At 35.5% G+C, this 27,325-nt stretch overlaps 1 protein-coding gene across 1 annotated transcript in view; it reads left to right on the forward strand.

Moving 5' to 3' along the window:
* The window catches only part of Nckx30C (solute carrier family 24 member Nckx30C), a 64,760-nt gene that overhangs the window by 10,525 nt on the left and 26,910 nt on the right, over positions 1 to 27,325 (forward strand). Inside the window, 2 exon segments of the mRNA XM_029300609.2 lie at positions 1,500 to 1,523; positions 14,422 to 14,698. Of these exon segments, the coding sequence (XP_029156442.1) occupies positions 1,500 to 1,523; positions 14,422 to 14,698 (301 nt within the window).

The raw sequence follows: 27,325 nt of genomic DNA on the forward strand, positions 1-27,325 counted from the left end.
TTTATCATAATCTGGTTTATATGTAGATATAGTGGAAATTGAGCATATTTTTCGGCAATAAAATGTGAGTTCGTAAGAGTTACGTGCAGTTACACAAATAAATGTCAATATAGAATGTGTAATTTATTTCGTATTTATTTGTAAATCGACATTCCTCGCTTAATGTCGAGCGATATTACTTCATTCTCATGATATGACATTTATCGCGTTCATCTTCGCCCTAAACAAACTCCTTCTCTTAAAGATGATAGTAATTTGCTGCAAGGCTATTACGCGTTTGCGACTACGTGAAATTCATTCTTCAAGACAAGTACTTTAATTAAATGTCAATCCGATGTTTTTCCGCGTCGTTTGACATCGGTCGACATCGCTTTACGGGTCTCGGGTTTTAAATCTGAAGGCGCGCTTCGTATCAAGTGCATTATATTTGTTTTTGCATTTTCCAAACCATCCTTTTATGCATCGCATATGCATGTCACATCTTGCGACGCTTTCCCATTCTATCGTCGCGATAAACGCTACTTTCGATTTTTTCTTTCACGCGCAAAAAACACTAAATCTCGAAACAAGTTAACAATTGTCTGTCTGTGACAGCACCGCGATGCTTGCGCGAACAAACATTTTTTTACATAAAACGCGAACTGTGCACAACATACGTGGACACATGACACATTCGCATGGAAATAAAATGGAAAAGTTGCGCGAGATATAAGTGATAAACGATTAATGATGAATAAACTCACTATTAAAAATTTATTGCTTATTACAATTGCGGTTATAATACCAAATAACATTGCCTGCTTCTACACTATTCATTTTAATTACTGCATAGAGTTAATACTTTTAATCTCGGAAATAAAAATGTATATGCGAAACAATACTACAAATTTTTTTTTTATTATAAAAACACTCCTTTTTATTATTATAAAAATGCTCCTAAAAAAACTTTTCAATAATTTTGGAGATAAAAAATTTTGTTTTTTTCTCCTCTGAATAAACGACGGTCGACAGATCGAAATTCGTTTATCGCCACTATTGCTCCACATTGTTCGAAGCTCCAAACAGTAATACATACGATATGCATACTTTATTAACACGAAACCTGCGCATTATGTAAGCTTGCAACGTGCAGCTGCGTTCTGAGGAAAGAACTGCACTTGGAAAAATATGTAATCGAGATAGCCCAAGTCACGAATTTCTCGTTATCTCAAAAACATTATTATAATGTTCCTGGTTCAGAACTTTCCATATATATATATATATATATATATATATATATGTGTGTGTGTATGTGGTTTATAAGTTGTAAATTTGTGACGGGTTTCTACGGCCTTTACATACTTTTCTCGGTGCTTTCTGTGTACCGGTCGATGTGTTCGAGCTTTCGTAAGCACCGCATTACTGTTGAACTGTTTGTTACTAGTATTATCACGAGCTAGCTAAGAAACATTAACTGATTGTCGTTATTGTGATTGTAACTGAATGTTTCTTGCTTGCAGCACCAGAGCGCCGCCCAGGCATTGGTGAGTCGCATGTCTCTTTCTCTTCCTTCCTCTGTCTCCGGTATTTTTTACATGCATATATTTTATACATCTTTTTTATACATTTCTGTCACCATTCTTATTTTCAATTGCTTATTTTAAATTATCATTAACCTTTCTCGTAGTACACGTCCAAATTTGAAACAGATAATTTTTAGTAGTGGATATTTAAAGTTTCATTTGACATGAAATATAGAAATAAATGCTATGAGGTTGCTTAAGAAATCTACGAGAAGAGGTTGATGAAAGATTGATAAAGATTGATTAAAAACTGGATAAAAATAATGTCAGTTATTCTTCCTAGTAAATCATAATCAACTGCATCATGTTACATGTGTAGAAAATCAATCGTATTCTTTTTCTTCAAATATGTTCTGTGTACAACCGATATAATGTAATGATTTTTTTTTAATTTTGAATATATTGAAACAAAACACATTGATATAACAATAATATCAAACTTAAACAAGATTTCCTACAAACATACAAATGTATCTGTATATGATTAATCTGACGTTGAAATAGGTTTTAACACCATAATTACTATTGTCTTTCACAGCGTCAAAATAGCATTATGCACTTTTCCACAACTAATATTATATTGTATATTGCAAAGAGAAAATCTCTTAGATGATGTAAGGTAAGCTCCCAGATGGATCAAGAAACCGAAAAGTTTAGAAACTGAACCTTTAAACTTTGCGAAAGTACAGCAACAATTTTTACGCGATACTCGTATACCAACTTTTAACAAATTCTATCAAGATCGAACGGAGCTTTCTAAACTCGTTCTTCGAAAACATCCTAAGCATCCAAAACTTGATTTATATTAATAGCTTTCGCAATCCAATAATTTATTTTACACTCAATAACTCTTATAATATTCCATTAGCAAGGTATATTTTAAATTTTCTATTCATAACAAAATTATATACTTATGTTATAATTAATTATTGATTAAGACAAAAAACTTGCACTTTTTTCTGTCCTGTTGATTGAATGTTTTAGAGATCTGGCATTATAAACGAATATTGATTGTTGAAATTGATGATTTAATTCAGGGACGAAAGTATAATGACATTTGTAAATGCACATTATTTATACGCACGCACAAAAACATTTGGCCGCATAATCGATAATATTTATCTCAATAACTCAATTAATATATCGAGCAAGACATCATGTAAAAATATTGTAAAAATTTTGAAAAATAACTCGACGCGGAACTTGAGCGAACAGTCAGCGAAATTATTTCGCGTGGTCGATGAAAGCTGACATCAGTCGATCCGATACAAGACGGAACAACGGCCGGATGCACGTGAATATCACAACCTAACCATTTGTAGCTTCGATAACCCCGGACTCACTTTGATAAATCCTGCACTATATACCGATACCGATTTTTGAAACGGTCCGAAATCGCGATTTGTGAAGAATGCATCAGCCGTAAAGTGCAAGTGGCGCTTATTCTTGCGTGTGCCACAGCATCGGATCGTGTTCGCTGCATGTACACACCACAGGATGCAACGGATCTTCCGTTGCTCCCCGTAGTACGAAATAATTTACTCCTGATGGAGACGGTGCGGAAAATCCAATCGCTCGGATAATTGAATTGTCGGGCCGATCGGAGGGAATCTCCTGTAGTCTTTCGCGAGATTAATCTTCACTTTTTTTGCTATCATGCATCATTCTAAACAGTATCGGCCGCAACTGTAAAACGAAACTTCCGCGCGAAGAACAATTTCGTTTTGACGGATCTACGAACTAGATAAACATTCCCAGGGAGGCCAGTTTTACCTTGAACTTTTTAATCTTTAGATCATATTAGGCCAACGTGCTCGAGTTTTTAGAATGACATCACGCGCTGTTATTCATGGAAGCTTATTTAATGATTAAACACGAGTCCTCATTCAGCTATTTTAAGAATTGAAAATTGTTGAAGAAGATGACGAGTGTATTCAGAGTCGCAAGAATCGAACAGTCGTGTGCAACAACTCGCTTTAGCGATGCAATGACATTTATTGAATTTAATTAATTAATAGATTATCTAATATATGTAAAAGCATTTTGTATATATATGGCGACATTAGAAAGATGGAGCAATAACGTAAGAGGCACAGAATGGAATTTGCCAGACATTTGTTCGTGATTATTGTTCATTATCCAAAAGATCCTAGTCGAGAAAGCTCGCGCGAAATGATTTTATACGAGGCGCAAACTGGGTCGCGGAAATAAAAGTTGTGTAATTGCGACCCTATCGACTCCGCTGGAATAACCGATCCGAAGCGAAAGACTTCGACGGGCCTCTGGCTAGTTTAGTGCTAAAGCAACTACAGTAAACTTCTTCCAATCTGAGGCTTTCGATTGGTTCTTCTCACTCGAAATGGTCGAATTGCTAGTTACATGTACTGGTGTATCACCGACGTTCATTCATTTTGGTGGCATAGTTGTAGTCGAATTATTTAATTCCAACATCACACATTTCGATGTTAAAAGTACTATATATTAACATTTTTAGGATATGATTTATTATTGTATCATAATACTGTAAAAATACTTCTTCCTACAGCCTTTTTTTAATATTTATAATAATTAAAACACAGACACATCGTATGACATATAATTTGCATGTTTCAAAATTCAAAATATTAACCAAGCTTGTCAGAGCATCGCTTTCTATTAAATGTAATATTTTTTCTCTTATTTTTCGTTTTTGAATCCAGAAATGTACATACGTGGAGTGACAGAGTACGCTGATAATGTCACACGCGGAAATTATCGATGTATCACGCGAATACTATAATTTGTTCGATTACAAAGCAATGTCAATCACCACCCACTGTTCGAAACATCGAATTTAACGCCCCTCACCCATTTAATTAAAGTTTAAAAGACCTTTCTCTGCGCGTGCGCATTTAAACGTGCAAATTACGTTACCGCGTGCTATCAATATATTTGCCTGCGTGCATTATTATTTCAAAATTACGCTGTCACACGCAAATTTCTTTGTATACGTCAATTTTGACGCATTCACATTAATCTGAATTAAATTGCTAACAATCTATCGCATAGTAATTATATTCACTTTCCAAGTGCGATTGTCAATTATTGTCATATGTATGTATATGTGCTTTATCGGACAAATATTGTTGTTTGCAAAAGTTGCTAGTTAGGAAAACATTTTGGTCAAATAAAAGACTGCTCGGGCAAGCGCTCGTGCACATTAAGCATGCAAATGAATACTCCAATCTTGCTGTCTATGCCAATTTTGAAGATTTAAAGGGCTAACATGGAGTTTAATACGTGGCATGCAAGCGATATTATTATTCGAACATGTACTTCATTTATATTATAACAATTTTATTAATCGCTTATCTTTTGACGCATTACTTCACGGAATTTTGTAAAACGTCTTTATTGTAGCTAATTCTTCAATATTGCACAGATTATCGGTTAACTTTTATTGCAGCTAGGCGATGCATAAGTGGATTAATAATAGAACTTGACACAATAAGAGAGAGCAAGAGAGAGAGAGAGAGAGAAAGAGACTCTTATGCTTATATGTCTAAATTATGTGCAACGGCAGAAATAGAATTTATTGTGACGTTTATAACTTTGCTTTTAAGAGTGATGCCGTCAATGACATTCTAGATTTAAACGCTTGAAGTATAGCATGATGTGTAGAATGGAATTTTAAACTACATTTCTGCGGTATAAGATGTTGACTATAATATCACATATGATGCAGTGACACTCCAGTATTTTCTTTCACTTATCGATTTCTAAAGTATATAAGATACCAGTATTTTTATAATATCATTTTTTCGATGTCTCTCTCTCTCTCTCTCTCAACAACATAATATTTTTACGAAATATTTTTTTCTTTATTTATAACAGTCAGTATTATGTTAAATTAGTATAATTCGATTTGACCATTGCGTGCACGTGTGTGATACAGTACTTTTGCATTCCTACTAAATATTGTAGTTATACTTAATCAGCTTACTTATACATGAACCGTTCAATATTAGTTGGATGTACAATGTATCAGGACTCATTGTCAGATGCTTTGATATTAGCTGCTAACCAAATCAAAGTGATTTTCCACAATTCAACTTTCAATCGTATTAGTCTCTCTGTTCTTACCATAATGTTATCAAAGGAAGAGTGTACACAGCCTTTTGATATAATATATATAAATTTTTTTTGTTAATTCATAATAATGCGATTATGTCAATAATTATCACTCTACTTGGTCCATCGTATACAAAACACATGCAAAACACGTTATTATAAAATAAATTGTCAGAAGCGGGTTTAATTAAAACATGTTTTAATTACGAGTAATCTCGTTTTGATAATAATTAAACGAATGTGCTGTTTTAAATTTCATAAAGATTGTTTAATGTTAATCGAGATTAAGTTTAATTTATTTATTTTTATAAATTACGCGCGCGTACATTATAGTGTTTTGCATACAATACATTGTGTTCTTATACTCTTTAAAATAGAAGATTTCTGAGAAATTACTCCTACTTGTAATATGTCATATCGACATCTGTCATGTTTACACACAAAGTCTTGTTTCATTTATCCGACGCGGATTGTTTAACAGATATTTAATTTAACAAACAAGTTGCGCATTTCATCTCATTCTTGTAAAATATTTGATATTATCACAAAATGAGGACGTAAGATACATATAACAATATTACATATTAAATTAAAATAAAATAAAATATTACACACATTTTAAAACTCATTCTGATCATTTTCTAATAAATGTCATTTTGTAATAATAGCGTTTTTAATATGAAAAATATGACTATTTGTACTTGTAGCAACTTTTCGTTTTTTTTATCCATCTCTAAAATAAAATATTTTTATGCATGGTAAATGAATAAAAGAGTAACAGTGATATTCTTCAAATAATAAAAATTAATAATAATGAATATATTTTTTCTCGATTCAACATATCTTACTTGACATAATTTTAGAATCGTATAGAAAATCATTAAAATTCTTAAACACTCACGAAGATTTCAGTAACATTTTGTCTCGGTATACGTATTGAGTTACAAGAAACGTTTTAATTTCTTCAATTTTGCAAGTGTCATTCATGTAGATCCTACAACAGTGCAATTTTATACAAGAGTTAAATATAAATGCGAAATAATTATCGTCATATGTAGTTACACCAGTAAGGTTTAAATGTCGTCTTCGTTTTGCATGATTAAAAGGAAGATATTTCCAGTCCATGAGATATCATGAACTTTAATTCATTGGCCAAATTAAATCGTGGCGTTAGTAAGCCAACGGGAACAGATCCAATTTACTTCAGTTAAAAGAAACTCTAAGAGGAGTATCGCGTAAAAGAGAAAAACTGTGACATTTCCTAGAATAAATACGCCGGCTACAAGCAAATTACCCTCATAGCATTTTTCACGTATATCATTTTCTTTTTACTCTAATAAAATGATCTTTTTCAGATAAATTATTTTAATATGAGTGAATTATATACTTATCTTATACATCTACGCGCGCGATTTTCCAAACTCTTTTTATAACGTCTTTAATAAACTTATAATATTACATGCTTTTATATCGTTGATTTCATGTTAACATGAATATTTTACGACATTTTAAGATCATGAAATTTCTGTAGCATCATCGAAATTGATTTATAAATATTGATTTATATTAATATTAAATTACATATATAAAATAAGATGAACATATTATTATTATATATATATAATAATCTGTATAATTTAATATATATTAAATCGTCTCTCTTTCACAATTAGCAATATTACTTTAAACTTGATGCATTGAAAGATAATTTTCTCTCTCTACACAATTCCAATAAAATATATATTGGAATCATAATTCTCAATATTATTTATCTCATTGCAGATTTAACAAGCACAACAAACTTTATATTTTACTTGTTCTAATATTATGTACATTATATTGATCGTGCGTATAGTATCACATACGATGTTATATATATATCACAACGTTATCTTCCATATCCCTTCTTAGGGCTGTACCATATCTCTGTCGATTGCTAATGTATAGATAATTTTGAACGTAGCTATAACTATAACGCTCACCGATAACAGGCCATTAATTATCACTTCGGAAAACAGATAATCGCTTGGGAGAACATCGTTCTGCGATGTAACACACTGATTCTCTTTTAAAGTGCTTCTTTTTGTGTAATTATAAGTGACTCTACTTTATTTAAACTTTATTAGATTTCTTTTGATACTGTCAAATTAAATTCATCTTGATCATCACATTTGCATATATAGCTTCATGGAAATCATTTTTATATCAATTTGTTTTAAAACCAATAAGAGTATTGCAATAAAGTGAAAGTATAGTAAAACTCTTTTATATATTTTTATAAAAAATTCTCTGTGCTTACATATATATATCGATTTCAAACAGAATAGTAGTTATTTCAATTTTTACTTTATATCGTGTTTTATACCGTTTTATACGCCGATTTTTACATTTTAGTCTCATTTTTATGAGGAATAGGACATACCGTTTTACGAAACCAGGATAAGTTACATAACTATCGAATATAAATTTGCTATGCGTCGCTAGCATGAAAATGCTTGGAAAAGTCGTAAAACGATGTATCTAACATTTGTGGAGGAAATACGGAGGTTAGCCTTTAGAAAATTTACAAGCGCGATATTTGCAGTATACTGTTACTTTCTCTCCAGCACACGGGTGCAGAGTTAATTTTGTAGGTAAACGGGTGATGATAGCTACATGATACTCGATACTTACGTTAATACGGATCTTACAAATTTTATCAAAATGAATAGTATCCGTGACGAAGCTTTTTAAAAAATAAGGCAGAACGGTTTTTTTTATGTAGGTACATATATCTCTTATCTGCATAATTCTAATTAAAATGTCATAGACACTTTGGAGTATATGACTTAAGATAACTATGCAGAAGCGGATGTTGAGTAAAACAGAAATCTGTGGAAAATTGTAGTAGTATGCGTTAACAATTAAACTCTATGTTTGACATGCAGTGATAAGTTTGATGCAAAGTGGTGTGTTTGACAGTGATAGTTATTGTTTCTAGAGCGCAAACTATAACTTTATTCCTTAACGTATTATGAAAGCGAATTTATACGATTATTGTACAATTCAATGATTTTCTATCAAATCAACGATTATTATAAACGAAAACCATTTGTTAAAATAAAAAAAAATTAAGGAAAAAAATTAAATCTACAATTTGCGTATAATTTGTCTATCAATATGCTCTTAACTAGACAACATTAGTTTGTTTTCTAATTTATTATAAAAACATCTTTTATGATTTTTTGCAGTTTATGCGTTTTTAATAGATTATTAATAAATACTTATTTACATACAAGAAAATCATCCGTTGTATAAACAAAGATGCGCAGCAAGAAGAGGAAGAATCAACAAAGGCAGTTTGCGATTTGTGTTATTTAAAGCGAGTTTTGATTATATTATCAAAGAAGATGCCAAGGTTTAATAATAAAACAAAGTCACGGAAAATTGAATAATGTTGCGATATTACTTACACATGCATTTTGATAATTTCTCTCTAATATCGATAAAAGAAGATGCGTGATCTGTGAAATTAGGATCGCTTACAGAAGAGACATGTACACACATATACGTGCAACAGTTAAACTAACTCATATAAATTCGCCGCGAATAAGCTGCTTACTCATCCGCGTGTGCACGGCTTAACACGCGAGCACCAAGCTTATTGTTGCAGCCGACAACCTGTCGTATAGCAACCTTTCTCATGGTCGACGATAATATTCAATTAGAAGCAGCAGTTATATTACACATGTTTCTCCATATGACTGTCCTTGTCGATGCGTTGTTTGCAACATTCGCAAATAATTTCGGCATCCAACATGTCCCGGATATTAATTGCCACGTGCATTTTTACTCGGGAGTAATAATATTACGCAATTTCCCCCGATAACAAACGGACTCGATCTCGGAATCGATATGAGATCACGTAATTTAGCGACAATGCATGAGGAAAGTATTCGGAAACTATTCATTATTTTCCTGTATTACTGAAAATCGTCTGATTCCGTGACAGAAATCCATTCATTCTCCGCTTATATGAAAGTTACGTTTATGGACGAAATGTCCTCTCAATCTTGCCGTGGCATCGATTTTTGGGTGAATTAATATCCAGAACACGGAAGGATTCTATAGGAAGAGAAGCCAAGAGCGAAAACTCATAGCATCAGGCTCGTCCTTCGGCCTTGGAAAAGTGCATTGATAAGTTGCGAGAATCGCTGAAAGATATGTCGCAGTCGCCATTATTCAATGTTACGTGGGATACAAAATGCTATCGATCTCAATGACGAATAGATTTCTATTTTGCGAATCCGATGTCGCGCCTGTCTCTCATAAATTCTCAGCACTTTCAGCTAAGTGACATTCGTCAGGCTTTGCATTTGTCAAGCTTCGCGATCGAGTTAATCGGCTTATAATTTGCGCGGTTTGCACATAAACATTAGTGATTCCCATTCAGATCTTTCTCTTTGAACCGCACACAATATTATTTGTCACGCGCGTTTAATATCATCAATAACGAAAATAATATAAATACGCAAATGAAAGAATAATTATTGCAAAATGCAAAATAACAATACAGTTTTATGCAATAGAAAATGCGATTAACGCATAAATATGAGAGAAACTCACGTCACCTTAAAAATTGTGCAACTGTGATATAAGACAAAACGTTTGAAATGCTAAAAGATCTTTGCATACATCAGCGAAAGGATATAGGTAGGAGCAAAGGAAACCGTCCCAATTTTCTACCAGAGATCCGACGAAAATTCTACAGATACCTTTGTGTGCTGCGTCCGCATTCCTGTCTCTTGTTCGATTTGATATTATCGTAAGAGTCTTTTGCGGCCTACACTTGACGTTATAAAACGTTGAAGAAGAAGAGCGCATACACCGACGGCGGAATAGTCAGCGAAACTTCAAGGACAAATCTTTTCTTCGTCCCGTATTTCGGAATTTGTTCGCATCCCTCCTGTGAGCTTCTTTTATTACTTTACAAGCAGAGGGACGACTTCGCAGGACGATTTCGATATATCAGCGGAGAAAAGCAAGTTATCGCCGTAACGCGAGTCACACACACGGAGTTCTAGAATTGATGAAAAATGTAAGCGAATCGACGACCTACACGTGGAAAGTTTTCAAAATCGACAAATCTTTTCTCAAGCCCGATGAAATGCTTAAGTCGAGCTCGAGTTTCCTTTGAGTGCAATTCTCCAAGACAGGAAGTTACCGCTTAGAGGATGGTACGGCCTTTCCCTGCCAACTATGACGTCAATCAAATATCTCGGATTACGAAACGAAGCTTCGCGGATACCAAACATTATCGCGTCCCATCGATAGAAAATTAATTTTTCAAGCGTGAGAATTATCGAATCGCTCAAGTCGCTTTCGTATAAATAAGTTGCAATAGCAATTGTTCAAAACAAGCTCGATATTTGCTTGAATAATTCGGACGGGGATGATCGCATTCTGTCGCCGCGAGTGTTACGCGTGTCGGACACGGTGCAATTTCGTCTTGAAAAAAATGGCAACGTCTAATTGCGAGAGCATGAAAAAAGTTCTTCGCGTGCTCCGTCCTATAGGATTATTAAATAATTTTTCAGATAGCAACGCGCCGCAATCGCGCACGAATGCTTTCGCTTATTAATTTCACTTCCGAGAAGAATGATAATTCATGTAGCGCACTGTAGATAATCTCTTATCTGAAGTTTCAAATAAAAATCAAACCAACGATTAATGAGCAAAGTTGGCAATTAGCAAAGTGATAATCATATACGTATGCTAATGAGTTGCGAACTATTTGATGCATCCGATGTACAAAATACAAGGATTACAACGCGAGAAATGTATATCATTTAAATATAGAAAAATCCAAGTTATCTAAAAGAATGCGAATGCTACTAAAAATTAATATTAACATTGAACAAGAATGTTGGTATTTCGTAATTACATAATTTTATTGCAAAGATGTAAATTCATGTAATCATATGAATTGAATGACATTTAGAATAGTGATAATTAGTGATGGACTGGATTATGATTGATTTATATCTCGATATAAATACAGATATTTGAATTAAAATACTTGTATATAAGTTTCAACAAATGTAACTCGCTCGACGCAGATTACACTAACCGCAGAGTAATGTCGAATTATTAATGTCCGCGTGGAGCACATTTCTCGCAAAAATGGTAATATACGAATATCTCGCGCATAAAATATTCTGTATATAATGTTGTCACGTAATTACTCCATGATTATTCGTCCCGCGGTAAATTTCTCTCACCATCTCAAAATTCGCACAGTGCGTTGTCAATTTTGAGTGTCAGCGCGCAGTTACGTATATAGAAGATTTAAGATTTATAATAATATATATATATATATATATATATATATACACGCACCGCGTAATTGTAACCGCTCTTAAATATTTGAGTGCTAATCTCTCGGAAAGTTGTCGCAGAGTTGTGGCAATCCTGTTATAATTTCTGCGGCTACGGAGGCCGCCGTGCCGCCGCGTCTCGAAATTCAAATCGGGTTTTGCAGGCGCGCCTCCGCGTCGGTAATTAGAAAGTTCATTACCCCTGACAACAGATTGACAACGGCAGAAAGCCGTATCTGCGCTGCCGCAGCTCGACGAGGTCTCTCTCCGGCTTTGCCGCTTCGAATCTATCCGCATTTGTATATCATCGGCAGGTATCCACTATTGATGGCGAAGCCCACACACGCATTCGCCCACTGGAAAATCGTCCGTCCTACGTCCTGCGTCAGAAACTCACTCGCGGATAACAATATCAATTGTTAACTAAAATACAAAACGTTCTCTGTGCACACACACATACACATGCACTATATAAGCAAGACAGCTATAACTGTTTACTTCGTACGCGCTGATGGAACGATTCAGAGTCTTTATTAAAGTGCAGCGTTACTCCCTCGTTTCATCAATTTTTCTCACTTTGTCGCGCACAGCCGGATAGATCCATCGCAGATTTAATATCTGAATAAAGTCTTTCAAACAGGATTATCATGTTTCAGATTATAGCAAGACCGCCTGATTCGATTATGCATTATGAAATTTCGCAGAGCGGCGTCAAAATCACACAATATATTCTAGGCACAGGACATGTCTGTAACATCGTTATCGGGTAACACAATTTTCGCGCAACATCTTCGTTGCATAGGATACTACGAGCTATATTAGGTTCACCAATTAATGAAACTAATTTAGCTAGGCTAAAATCCTTTTCCCGAATTATCAACTCAAATGAATTTTGATGTGCGATAATGCAAGATGAAAAGTGCCAATAAGAAATTCCACATGCCAAAATTCATACGTTCACATTTCGGAGCAAAAAGAGATCCGTTCTAGTTATTACCTAAAATACTTTTCGCCATATATCTTGTACAGTTTATTGCACATCGTATATAATTCCTTGCGTGTTATCTCGTTGTAGCAAATAGTTAACATGTCGCATTTTTTTCCTGCGACGAAAGTTTATTCTGTAGAATGTTTACAAACTGTGACATATGACAAGCCGCGACTGGCACAATAACGTTCCGAATGACATCGTTATTATTTTACTGCGCCGTGAAAGTTATTGCGGGGAGCGATTTACTAATGCGCATCAAATATTATCCCTCGGATTTACTTCGATGTCGTCGTTTCATCGGAGATTTCGCCAGAAAAGTTGGTGTCGTGGTTCCTGGGGGAGAAAAATAATTGGAAAACATCGCATGAGCCTGACGAACGGCATGACACGGTCCAATCTCGCCATTATTTTATTCGTTCGACCGTAGATATTATCAAAAACTATTCTGATATAATATATATGTCGAATATATACACGAACATGACGGCACGCTCGGACGAATCCCTGGGGACAGAATGAGAAAGATATTTTTTTTTTTTTTTTTCATTTCTCCCGTATCACAAAAGGTGTCGTGCGAAATGTCGTTACTGAGAATGAAAATGCAATCCCGTACAATCTCAGCATTGGGAATAAGGTGAAATTAACTCTTTCATTTGTTTAAGCTCATAAAAATGATACTCTCACCTCTCGATTATACGTCTGGATATGAATGAAAAGTTTTTTCATGTAACTTGTTTTCTAAATTAACACTTAATATTCATAAATAAGTAAAACTAAGATGTAATGTATATGTTTATCGCATATACGGTTTTTAAAGCACCGCGTAATGCTTAAATATCGCAGTAGTGTGGTTTGTTGCCACGCGGACTGAAAGTGTTAATTATCCGGCCACGATACCATTCTCGATTATGAATTTTAATCCCAGTGAATCTCTTCTTTGCGCAGACATACGACTAAACTTATATTTCGTGAAATTTCCATTATCTTGACAATAATGACTTTAATTAAAAACGGACATATAATCTCTGCTTTTAATGATAAATCTAAAAGAAGCTAAATCTCTCATAATAAGAAAATATAACAATCAACAATTACTCATTTAAGTAAAGATCGAATAGAAAGCTAGATAGCTAGAAAGCGATCAATGATGCAAAAGACGTAAAAAGCAATCGAATTTTTTCTCCCTTACGTTTCCTCACGGAGATACAATGCAAGTAGCATATTTTATCTTTCTCTCGTAGCGAAAATGGACCTTTGCACAAATGTGAAAACTTTCCTTCTTTTTTGTTCCAAACCATCCCCCAATCTCCCCAGAGTAAAACGACGCGACGACGTAAAAGCGTCGCGACAATGGTCGAGAGTTTCCACTGAGCGCCGAAATGGCGTGTTCTGTGTGTTTCAGCAGCATCCGAACGCGACCAACAGTAGCGAGACGAGCGTGGGCGGCGTGTCGGGTGCGTGCGGAAGCAGCGGCATACCGGCGCCCGGAGAGGCCGGATGCAGCAGCAGAGGCGGCAGCAGCAGCGGCGCCGGCGGCACCGGGGCCGGACAAGGATGCGATCAGGCCCGCGGAGGCTCGTCCTCACACCCGACTCAGAGCCACGCCAAGTTCCGGCACGGCCTGCTGCAGCTTATGATCCACACGATCGATCCGCTCCACGACGGTCAGTCCCGCGCCGGTATACCAACTCCACACTCTATCACTCTCGCTTGCAGCTTTATGGCTTCTCTGTTTAGCACGTCTTAATCTGTCTGCTTATATTTTGACCGTTCTCTCTCGCGCTCTGTCTCTCGGCTGCGTCTCGCGCGAACAGTGTTGCGCTTAGATGATTTTTCAATTAGTTCGCAAGATCAAGATATAGAAATTCATCTTGGATAAGATATACAGATCATTAAATAAAGGTAAAATTATGTATGATGATTCATCTAGAATATTTTCAGATAATATTATTTTTTAAGACGAGTTATGTAAAGTTATCAGAAATGTAAATTATAAAAAGGATATAAAATGTGCGCTATAACTCTAGACCGAATTATCTGCAATAAGATGTAGATGATACATATTTTTATTGTCTGTATGATTTAATTTAATTTAGATGACAGCAAACACTGCGCGTGAATGATGATGATAAGAATACGCGATGATAATTGCACGGACACGTCTGCGCCCACTTCCGCTTCTGATCATTTTTATCTTTCTTTCTTCCGGGGCTTACGATTCGCTGGCTGATATGTTGAAAGCTTTTGAAAAAAAACATCCTATCGCGATTTCACTGTAATCTCGTAAAAGTCTAATCTGCTCTCGATAACATTTACAAGAAAAGTTTAATGCACTTTTTATCGAGCTTCGATATCTCGCACGTCGGGAAATGTGGATGTTATATCGTAGAAAGTATGCGTACTTTTTTTTTTTTTTTTTAATAACTGTGTTGCATGCGAAATATGTTTATTCAAAGCAATGAAATATCGAAGCTGATTCTTGCTTGGAATAAATGAATGATGTAAATATAGACGAATTTTTCATAACTTTCTCTCTCTCTCTCTCTCTTTCTCTTTCATATAAAAAAATCAGACAAGATTGAAGTGGTCGTGACGCAAAACGTGCGGAAAGTTTAGCGGTGATAACGAAGTTTCCACGGAATCTCAAATGAACATGAATAAATGCTCGATCGGTTCCAATTAAGGATCTCTCGTAGTAAAACGACGCGAAACGCAGCTCGACGAGAATTTTTTCTAGCAACACAATTCTATTGCGACTTCTTCTTAACGAACTTCTTAATTGTTACTTTACAATCATTAGTTTTCGTTGAGATAACAATCAGAGACATAATTGTGATGCTATCCGATAGCGTTTTATTCGCTGTATGCATGTTTGTAGAATTGTAGAATTGATAGATGAGGCTTTTTGTGACAGTAGTGCCGTAGGCAAACTGAATCGGCGGACTTTCGGAAGCTCGTTCCGACACGACATACCCTTCAGACAAGTCGCAAAATTTCCGACAGGTCGACGGATAAAGTGTTTTTTAAATGTAAGATTAAATGTGTGAGAACGTTTAATAAAAACCCTGCAACTTTACGTAGACAGACAGACAGACTAATAAATGTATGCATGTATACATATATGTATATATATATATTTATATACATTTAAGCCTTTAATCTCTTCGAAAAATCTTCCGCGTGAGATAAAATGTTATTCTCGTAATTTAAATACTTACTGTAATTAAATCTTGCACAGTAAGAGATCTCGCGGGTAAACATTAATAAATTCATAATTTCTCAGTGATATACAAGCAATAATTTCTTGCAATTTAAGAAATTACATCTAGATTAATTTTGTATTGAGAAATTAATTTACATTTATGAACATTATAATTTATATTATCATTAGAAAAGAAGTTATTTCTATGAGACGAATCGCGTATTTTAATACGTATTGTAGTATTAATTTTCGTACAATTTTTATGTTGACGCGAAAAACAGAAAGCACTAATCCTTCTTTTCTCTATAATTTAAAGAAATTGTTCAATTATTTTATTGTACTTATTTTATATTTTATTAAAAGACGAGCTTGACATTCAAAAGAAATGAATCACACGGAAACGAGATTAAATGGAAAGCTCTCTCTTCTGTGCATTTACTTTTTCCGCGGATTGTCAAGTCAAATACCAAAGAGCCATCGCTCACTTGACGTATAAAAATCTGGAAATGTGCGTGAATAAAAGACGGTGTACACATTTTCGGAAGATGCATGTTGAGACTTGACAATAATATGCAATTTCGTGAAAAATGTATGCAGCTGCATGAGTGTAGATTAGTCTTTTGCCGAGTTTGTCGGACTTGTAATATGCATGTTATATCGATTGCAATGGTAAAAAATGTTTAATGCATGATATGTATTTACATGTAATTCGTAAAAATGATGTATTCTTAATATTTCTCGATTTCTTCGTATATCTATAGAATTCTGGAGCTACAACCATAACAGATAATATTTCACATGAAGTTATCCTGATAAATATGCGAAATTTTATTGGCATTACATCCACACATATACATATGTGTGTGTGCTACGTAAATCCGATAAAAACCCCTCGTGCAGGAATTTTGTATCGAACGCTCTTAGAGCTTGATTGGTTTAAATTTTCACTGTGTTCGGGATGCATCCAAAAATAGTTATCGATGACGAACGTGATCGCCGAAGAACGCGCTTCAGGTTATAGCCTGTCCGTTAATAAATAATTCGGTGGATATTGGAAGCGTAGGAAGGCAATGCCACGATGATACTTTTCACCCTAAATTATTAGGGCTGATCGTTTGAAATATTTAGTTCGCGCATTATACAATTTGTGTTACTCCAAGGTCTTTATATTAATTCAGTCATTACATAATTGACACTTAACGCCCCGTTCAGCTGTCAACGTCAGATCTTAATTTATTTTCTGTGTGCTGTAAAAGAAGACGAACCCACGTCAAATAAGCTTACGTAGCGTCTATATATTAAGAGCTTCGTTTACATGCTTAACAAGCATATTTCCATTCGTCTCGTGAATAAATATTTTCACATATCCAACTATTTTCGCATCGCTATGAGTCTCCGCGACTCAATATATTTCATAGCACATGTATATATACGTTTGCCGTCACTCAATGTACAAATACTCATAACCATCGTGGATGTAGAATATTTGTTATTATATATATACATATATGCACAATTGTAATCTAACCGTTTATGATCGGAAGAACTAACGCCGGATAAATTCCATGAAAATATTCTTTCCATTTAAATGCAGAAGATCATAAATGATTCATAAGACCATATGACTACTATACAGTTAAAATAAATAAGAATTTCATCTCCGATATATCGAGCTTATAAGATGCGACTTTGTTCAAGTTTATCGCTTTATTCTAATATGAGTTCCTTCAAATATCCTTACAACTAGATATTCGAATTATATATTAAATTGACAATTCCCTGTCGCCGAACGGTACTCGTATCTTCGATCATTATGTCAAATTTGCAATTAAAGGAACAAAATTGAACTTTTAATTTGAATATAAGGACATATCTAGTACGTGCAAAAGAACGACTAGGTTTGTACGCAATTGCGATATATATCGATACGCGATTAGAGAATTACGAGAAGATTAAGTGCGCGCCGACACGACGACAGGAGCTAAAAAATGAATGCGACTCTGTGATATTTCTCTCTTCTGTTCGCGGACATCCCGTATCCGCATTTATAGATCAAAGCGCGCTCCGAGGGAACATTATTTTATCGCGATACCGCGTATCACACAGTCGCCGCATACGCGTGAGCGGCGGTATTAACGAAAGCGGAAAATGGAAAATGCGATAACGTTTCCATTTTTTTTTTTTTTTTTCTAAACCACGCTCCAGATTAGTCACGACGCAACGGCCCGAATTTTCGCCTCTCGCCTACTCATCACTCGGCTGAAAAACCTGCGCGCAACCCTTAGCTCGAGCTTCTCCGACGTAGATTCAATGCTCATCAATCTTATTCGTTATCGGTAAATAGATAATGTATAAAACAGAGCGACGGGAACCATTCAGTACGCGCACAATCGTATGAGAGACGAGAAAATCTCCGCGGAAAATGTCGGCTTAAAGCCGACGTGCGATGTATCATTTAAGTTCGTTTTGCAATTCCGGTTAATGCTTTATTAATCCGAGCGCGCAAGAATAGGGGAGGCTGAAATCCTTTGAAAGAAGCGAGCCCCCGCGTTGACATGTACATACCTCCCTTTGTCACGTCGTGCCATTAATAATACTCGGTTCAAAAATAAGTACATTTTGTCTCGGTGGGCAAAACGCGACGGCGATGGCGAATCGCACGAAGGGGTCTAATAGATGGTCACCCTTTTCTTCGCAGTAGTAGCGTGTGACCTGACCTATTTGTATGACCGTCTTCGAAGCCCCCTACATAGACGGCTCCGAAATCAATCCTACACGAGGTTGCCGGGCTCGTTCGTGAATTAAGATCTTTATCAATCCCGCACACGAACTCTCTCCGCCGTTTGCGCGAATTTCATTTGAGAGTTTCGCGAAATTTCGTTTTCAGTAGTATAAACATACCGATCGGCCGACCAGATCGATTCGCTAATTCTGCGCGTCGACAGGATTCCGGAAGAATATTCTATCTTATTTGGGAAATTTCTTTTCCCACGAGAATGACATTCGAAAACGGAAGAAAAGTGACGCGATTGAGAAACAATTATCGATGTTCGGGAATTATCGCTAAAGAGATTATACCGTCGAGAATCAAACTGCAACATTCTGTCAGAAATAATTATTATAGCTATATCGCGATTCATCTGACATGGCAATAAATATGTTAGCAATATTCGAATATTACAAGGATATCGGAAAGGATGGATAATCGATCTATTGTGTAGGATACATAATCATAATATTATATGCCGATATTACATACCGAGCAATTCCGTCTTACCCTGATAAGTCACGGATTAGTTGTCCGGTAAATCATTCTCGATATTCCTTCCGCTCTTCTGTAACAAGAGCCTATTACATGTACGTCGTCACGTTTTTTCATCAAACAATATTCTGCATTATTCTCAAGAGGTTAATTGTAAACGTACTGTTTTTAATTCACCTTGTCTTAAATTGTGAATGAATTATGGATAAATTTAATTGTGAATAAATTATGGATGAGAATAAAATTTCCAAGGTTTTACGATCGTATGTCGTCCCAGTATCATCAGTCATTTACAAAAGGTCACTAGTGGTGGTATAATCTCAGCTGAATCATATCTCATATTTATCGTATAAATCCCAATTTTTTCCCCCAAAATCATCATATTCGAGTCTTTCGCTCTACAATTCTAATAGTCGCTCTCGACACGTATTTATCATAAGATGAAAAAGGAAAATGCAAAACGTTATCGTGAGAAAAACGCTGACGTGAAGTTACGACCATTCGACTCTACAGCAATGTCAATTTCCAACATCGATCTTCCTTGGACTGTCGAAAATGTCCGAAAACGAAATGAAAGTCCGTACATTTGCCTGCTACTCTTTCCCTTTTCACGTTGAGCATTGACCCTTTCGCAATATATGAGAAACCCTTTGCAGAGTAATAATTTTAACTTGCGTAATTAAGAGAGATAAAGAGATAATTACGACCCTTTAATTTCTCCCTTTTTTTATTTTTTATAATATCGTTTTAGCTAGATATATCTTTCAAAGCGAATATATATTCTCAGTGACAAAATTTTAATATTTTTGTGTCAACTATAAATTTTCGTTTAGCACCTCTTCCGGCTGAATGTTTCGACCACGCTGACTCGTGTCAGTCGAAAACACGGCATGTAATACCGGAAGTGATGCTTGTTCGGTTTCCTAGTGACACACTCGAACATGTACATGTCTCGTGTCACTTGAATCTGTGCCGCCATCTAATCTCGCGATATAGGCCAGCCATCAAAACATTGGGACTGTCAGATAATGTATATCGATATTTCGAAGCGTTGTTCCAAAATACAAATCTTTTCTACGAGAGAATAAAAAATGAGAATTCCGGCGACGTACGTCAGTTTTCTAAAATTGCTCCGTGTCCGGCGAACATAGAAGAAAGATTGCTGCTCCATGTGTTAGACACACACACACACATACTCGCATATCCGCGCGGAAATAGCGCGATGTATTATATAGAAACTCGCGCACATATACCGTTCCGTGCAAACGTATAGCGCTCCTTTTCTTTCCACCTACATATCTGTCGCGAACGCCCCGTGACGGAAGCACGTCATTAATCTCGATAGCGTAGAAAACGTTCAATACGACGATTTCAAAGGCGCACGTACACCGTCCCATTTCCTCCCGCGAGGAAACAGTGAATTCCTGCTTCTCCGTTACATCCCTTAGACCTATACACGTTGAAGTAGATCCGCGTGTAATCCTCGATTCTACTTGCTTTTGCTTTTGCGGCCGAGACTCCACAAAGAGAGAAAGAGTGAAAGAGTGTGTGTGTTAGAGAAAAAGAGAGAGAGAGAGAGAGAGAATGGGAAACGGAAGCAGCGTTTTGTCAGAGGTACGCGACAGCCGAGGATCGCAGCGACACATCTCCCGGTGCTTGGCTTCGAATAAATTTTGCGCGAGACGCGTTTTGAGCGTATCGCGAGCGGCGGCGAGCGGCGGTGGCGAGTGTGTATCGAGACCCTGACCTAGAAACCGTCGCGTATCGATCGTAACTAGCGAATCCGCACTTGGGGCTCGCCTTCCTTTTCCCTTCCTTTAACTCCGAGGCTTTAACGTCATCCAGACACCACTCGAGATAATGCCGACGACGGCGACCAAGAACCCGGGCGCTGTTTCCACAAGCGCTCCACGGATCCGCTGTTTGTGCAGCGTTGCATCCCTATCTCGATTGACACGAGTGTCTTTCAGTTTCCTTTTTCAAATTATCCCCTCCGGAAAGCGAAAATTTCCATATTCTCGTTATTTGCAAGTATTCGCGATTCCGGATTAGCGGATATTTCCGATCGACCTATACGATAGGATATATATATATATATGCAAACCGTGTCATTTTAAATTAAGGATCGCAAGATTGTGTGCTTCTCGAATGTATGTGAAAGCATTACGTTAATTAAAGCAGAAGCAGAGAATAAATCTATAGATTTATAATAGGTTTATAAATCACAAGAAAGATATTGAATTTGCTTATTGGCTACAATTTTATGATACTTTTTTTATCAACTTATGACGCAATGCGGTATCTCGTCCAGACGCTTCGAAGCTGATTGTTTTGGCATACTCTTATAGAAAAATCACAGCGATTAAATAAAAATGAATAAAGAGTAGAAGATGAACTTGGTCACAGTAACCGACTTTTTTTTCTGGAATCGGCATTAATAAGAAATTAATCGAGAAGTTTAAGTAGGTTCCGCCGAACATTGAAAACCTTACCAGGAATTAATTTAGAGGTATATTCAGATTATAAGAAATTTTGTAGTCACGGAGATTGTGGCAGACGTGCGCTACATTTTTACAAGAAAGAAATAATCGTGCAATGCGCATTCGATTGGATACACTCTCGATATTGCAGCATTTATAAGATAATTATAAAGATTATGTCATTGATATATATATTTTTAGAATTTGTGAGCGCAAAACGCGAAAATATTTTGCGCTATAAAAAGAATGCGGATTATATAAAACTCATGCGATGAGTGTTTACTTTATGTTTTGTTATTATCCCTAAAGAATCGCGCGTGAAGCGAAGCCGTTTACTTTCACTCGATAGATTTCATACAGTGCATAACGCCTCTAGAAAAGAAAAAGTTCTAGAACTCGGTTTATAGCGCTTTACATTAGTAGGTCAAAGATGTATCAACCTGTTTGTTAAACTTTATTATCTACTTTATTACTATTGTTACGATATTATCCGCTTTATTCTGTTCCATATAGTCGCCGAATTATTTATCGCCAGATTATGCACGCGCATATATAAGTGACATCTCGTGTAAGCATTGTACGCAATCTTCGACGCAGTTATTCGAATCATATTTAATAAAACATATATCTCAACAGATGTAACTAATTATATGCGATTGCTTTAAATGTCAAAGTTTTATCCTACCTAGAGATATGAAAAGGTTTTCTAAAAATTCTTTTTCATTAAAAGGAATAATTTTTCAGAAAATATATTCATATAAAATATGAATGAAAGAGAGCAGATTTATCTTTTTAATTCTATATTAACGCTTGTATCATTTTACATATACATACTTTGATGAAAAAAAGTTACCCTTATTTGATTAATTACAAGTTGTTTGTGTGGCCCCAGAAAGCCAACAACCAAATAAATATTTTTGTACATTTGACTGACGTTTAACAAAACAACGAGTACACTTTGTGGCCGAAAGTGAACATAGAACCTGTGACGGTTTCTGTGTATTCCTGCGGTTTCTGGCCGAAGGCAACGCGCGCGAGTGCGAGCAATCAATCACGTCGGGTTTTGCATTAGAATTACCTAGCACCCACGCCTTAATCGCTTACACGCGAGGCGGTATTCGATACCAGCCGACAACGAGGGACCCCGGTTAACAAAATCGATCGTCCTTAGTCAAAGCGTTTGGCAAAAGAAGCGTATCGATTTTCCTAAGAGTTCTTCGGGGTACACTAAAATGCGACGAGGGTGTAAGGCTGTAACAGGAGGCAAAGGGCAAGTGTCTCTTGTTGCGATATTCGAGTGCGCGGATGACTACAATAGGGTGTTGACAAAGTGTTTCTTTCTCGATCTCATATTTTAATAGTTACGTAATATATCGAGTTTTATAGAGTTTAATCGTAAGAACAGACGGATCTCATCGTTTTCTGCGTCATTTTCCAACTTTGATTTATGTACGACGGGCTGAGAAAATTCCCTTAGTTATCTATAAAATATCCGTTATCAGTCTAGAAATGACACGAGCGAGTAGAAGAGCAAGGGAGTGCGCGGCATTCGAAAACGAAATTTATTTTTACGAATTAATTTTCTATATAATTCGCTAAACGGTGTCGTATGACAGCGGAACTCGTTATCGATAGCTATCGTGATCATCTTGAATTTGAAGGGAAGATTACTCCGAGACGAGTTATTGAAACCTGCCTGCGCGCTGTCTCTGTAAGGAAGACTTCATCTTCAATTGATCAATGCTTCCAGGAATTTGATAATTCTTCATTTAGATGACTCTCTCTTTCTCTCTCTATGCAACCTGAACTTATAATCTACTCATTATCAAGCTTTTGAAGTAGATGTACTAGATATGTACTTAATGTTAAACTAAATGAGGCGATTATGTAAGCCATAGACTTATGTAAAACGCCTCTTAATCTATTTGCTTTCTTTAGTAGAACAAACAATATTAATTATATTTTCCTAAATTAAATTAATCGCCTAAATAGAAATAAAATATTTGTAAATTATTAAAAGTATAAAAATATTAATCTATTACATATAGCTTGTAAAAATTCTTAAAAATACATAGTAAAATTTCGAACTTTAGTTTTTCTTTGCCAACAAACAATGTTTTAAAAAAAGTTTCAAAAGATATTTTAGTTAATTTTCCTATATATTTCTCTTTATTATTATAATTAAAAATTCCAAATAAAATCTTAAAGAAAAGCAGATTTTTCAGAACAATTTGCAATTTGCATTTTAAAATATTAATATAATTAACTTTACACAGTAATTTTAATGTAATCGATTTCTTTGATCATCGATTGATTATCTAACTCCAATTAAACGCGACACTTTAATTAAACCCACTTAAAGTCCTTTTTTTATTCACGTTCAAATAATGTCCCGCTCGATTTGGCGACTTGACAAATATGTCACCCGCTAACATAACTGTTATTCCACCATAAGAAACACATTGTTTAATGATTTTTCGCGCTTTAACAACCATGCACAAATTCCCTTCGCTGTCGGACAGGTATAGAAATATTTCCGGAACAGACATGTCGTTATCTTCGCGCATTATTCGATCATTTCTCTTCTTTCATCCTCGACAGTTAATGCCTTTAATTAATTATAGAGCCAACCCGCTTTGAGTGTAAACGCTCGATTGATTGAGTTTTGTGGATTAACGGTGTCCTGTCAAATCCGTTTCCACACCCATCTCCGACCCATTTCGACGTTACACTCCTGACTAAGGCTTCTTCCATGGCCAAAGTTAGCAATCGACTGTGAGTTTAACAGATTGAGACACGACAGCCGACCGATCTTTTTCTCTGTTTCTCTCGCTCCTCACTATTTCTTCCAATCCATTCTTCTCTCTACCCACTTCCTTCCAGGATTCCCCATCTTGCTCCTGGCAGCTTAAGGGTCGATACTACCATCGCACTCTACTTTCAAGCTCTAGGCACTTTGCCTTTTTTTCTCACCTCTCCCACCTTCGGGGATGAAGGCCACTTACATGGGCTTTTTCTCTTTGACCTACTGCTGCCACCGGCACGCAGATCTGTGATCCCTTGACACGAAGCACGATAAGCGGTAAATTAGGCGGCCCTTTTAGCTCGATTCACGCTACAGACACAGCGGTGATCCAGTTCGGTCAGTCTATTAGATTCATTAGATCATATTTTACAATCGATCTCGAATGGAGCTGTGGTCTTTGATCTAGTTTGTTTGTGGAAAATGTCGCCACGTGACATTGCTCTCGGCATACCGCGTTACAGCCTTTCGCTATCGTTGGACATATCTTGCTCATTTATTTTTTATAGATTTTTGAAAATTTAAGTTTCAAATATAAATAAAAACATGATAATATATTTTTGAAATGTCTAATTGAAACAGAATACTTATAGTTTTCCAAACACAGACGCATCGCGAGTTCATCTCGCTTTCTTTCTCTCTCTCTCTCTCTCTCTCTCACGCAACATTATCGTTCTATTTTTAAATTTTACAAAGTGTCATATAAATAGACTTGTTTTATGAATCGTATGGAAAAGTTCAATTTTTGCAAAAAAAATTGATGTATATGTGCGGACATCAGGTTGCATATAGAGCCGAAATAAATAACAAAACTCGCGTTGCACTGTCGAGAGCGATTTTACTCAATTTCTATATAACATGAAATTTTTCTCCTTATTTTTTTCTCTTTGCGTTCGTCCACTTTTTGTTTTGACATGCTACCATTCGTAGCGAGTAACAATAAAAGTTTACACAGTAAAAGTCCACACGAACTGGTGGTGGCCGCCGACATATTTGGAGCATCTCGGCGGCTGCTTCGCGAAAACAGTGAAGGATTGTTAATTATTCCACGACACTTTCTGACAAGTGCAATCTGATAATGAGTCACACAGAGTTGCTTAAACTATATTTTATACATTCTATCTGACTATATGAATGCTTTGAAAAATTTCTTTGAAAATAATTTTACATATATCACGTCGATTGTTTTAATTATTTTTATCATAAGAGTAAAGGAGATAATGTAAAATCTACGAGAACGTTTCAATTTAATAATTGAAAATTTCTCTTTTTTTAAACTTTCTGTTTTCTAATTTTAGAATTTTTATTTTATTTTTATCGTACGAGTATGAGTTAAAATTATTAATATCCTGAATACGGTCGAGTGGATGAGACAAGTAATCAAATATGACTAAATAAATTTTATTTATTGCACATTAGCTACTTAATTATCATTAGTCCAATTAAATATAATCAACCGTATAAAGTGAATTATTAATTTGTCACGTTGTAAAATAATTTCACCTCGTTGAATTAAACAGTCTTAATTGCATATGTGTGAATGTGCGGTAAGACTACTTTTCATTTATTAACGAAGGTCGTCAACGAAATGTAAGGGAAGAATCTTGCGATCACGGAAATGTTTCTCACTCGGAGAAATAGATAATGTCGATTGATCGACTACTTGTTGAAATAACGATGATCCTTTTAACGACAAGGCTATCGAGCTCTCGAATTCTCTCACAGCTATCTATAGAGCATGTACACCCTAAATTATGCATGACCTGTATACATGGCGCACTGTGGATTATATACGGCGAAAACGGACGTGCATCATCTATACATGCAAATGTTTTGGTTCTATATGTATTAATATTTCATGTCCATTGGTTTAGAGCACGCCAAATTCACCTGGTAGCAGTTATTTGCTTCAGGTTGAATGCAAGTTAATTTTCTAACGAGGAACTCGATTAAGTATCGAGAAGTATATAAAAAACATTAAAAGTTCGTTGAAAAATTCGTTTAATAAGATTACATCTTCCATAAAATTCTCTCTTTTAGAAAAATGAATGCATGGAAGCTAATTGCATTTTTATTTATTCTTTTAAATTTCAATTTCGCAACTTTGCCTTCAATATATATATTTTTTCCATCGAATGCATTTCTACGCTCTGCTGCATGCACATCACTTTAGTAGACTATGAATGGTCTACGCAGCGTGCAATATGAACAATTATTTTGTTACACATATTACATACATCATTAACTGACGTACTTTATTCATAAAATAAACACTTTATTTATTAGCATATACACGCAACACATCCAAGTCGCACATGTTGGCTTCGTAAACGTTTTCTAAACGTATCTAATATCATTAGTATTAGTTTAGGAAAAAATTAATTAATGAAGCCAACATGTGTTACTTGACATTAATTCTTAAATATACTCTATAATTCTTCAATTTTTATTTTGTAAGAAAATAGATCGGACCATGCAGTCATAAACAAAAAGAATATAGTTTAGTTTTAATATTAAATAAATTTCCCCTTTTACAACTATTTTTGCTCTTAAATTTAT

The sequence above is a fragment of the Nylanderia fulva genome, unplaced genomic scaffold (genome assembly GCF_048542155.1).
Source record: "Nylanderia fulva isolate GAGA-0341 unplaced genomic scaffold, ASM4854215v1 Scaffold14, whole genome shotgun sequence".
Taxonomy (NCBI): domain Eukaryota; kingdom Metazoa; phylum Arthropoda; class Insecta; order Hymenoptera; family Formicidae; genus Nylanderia; species Nylanderia fulva.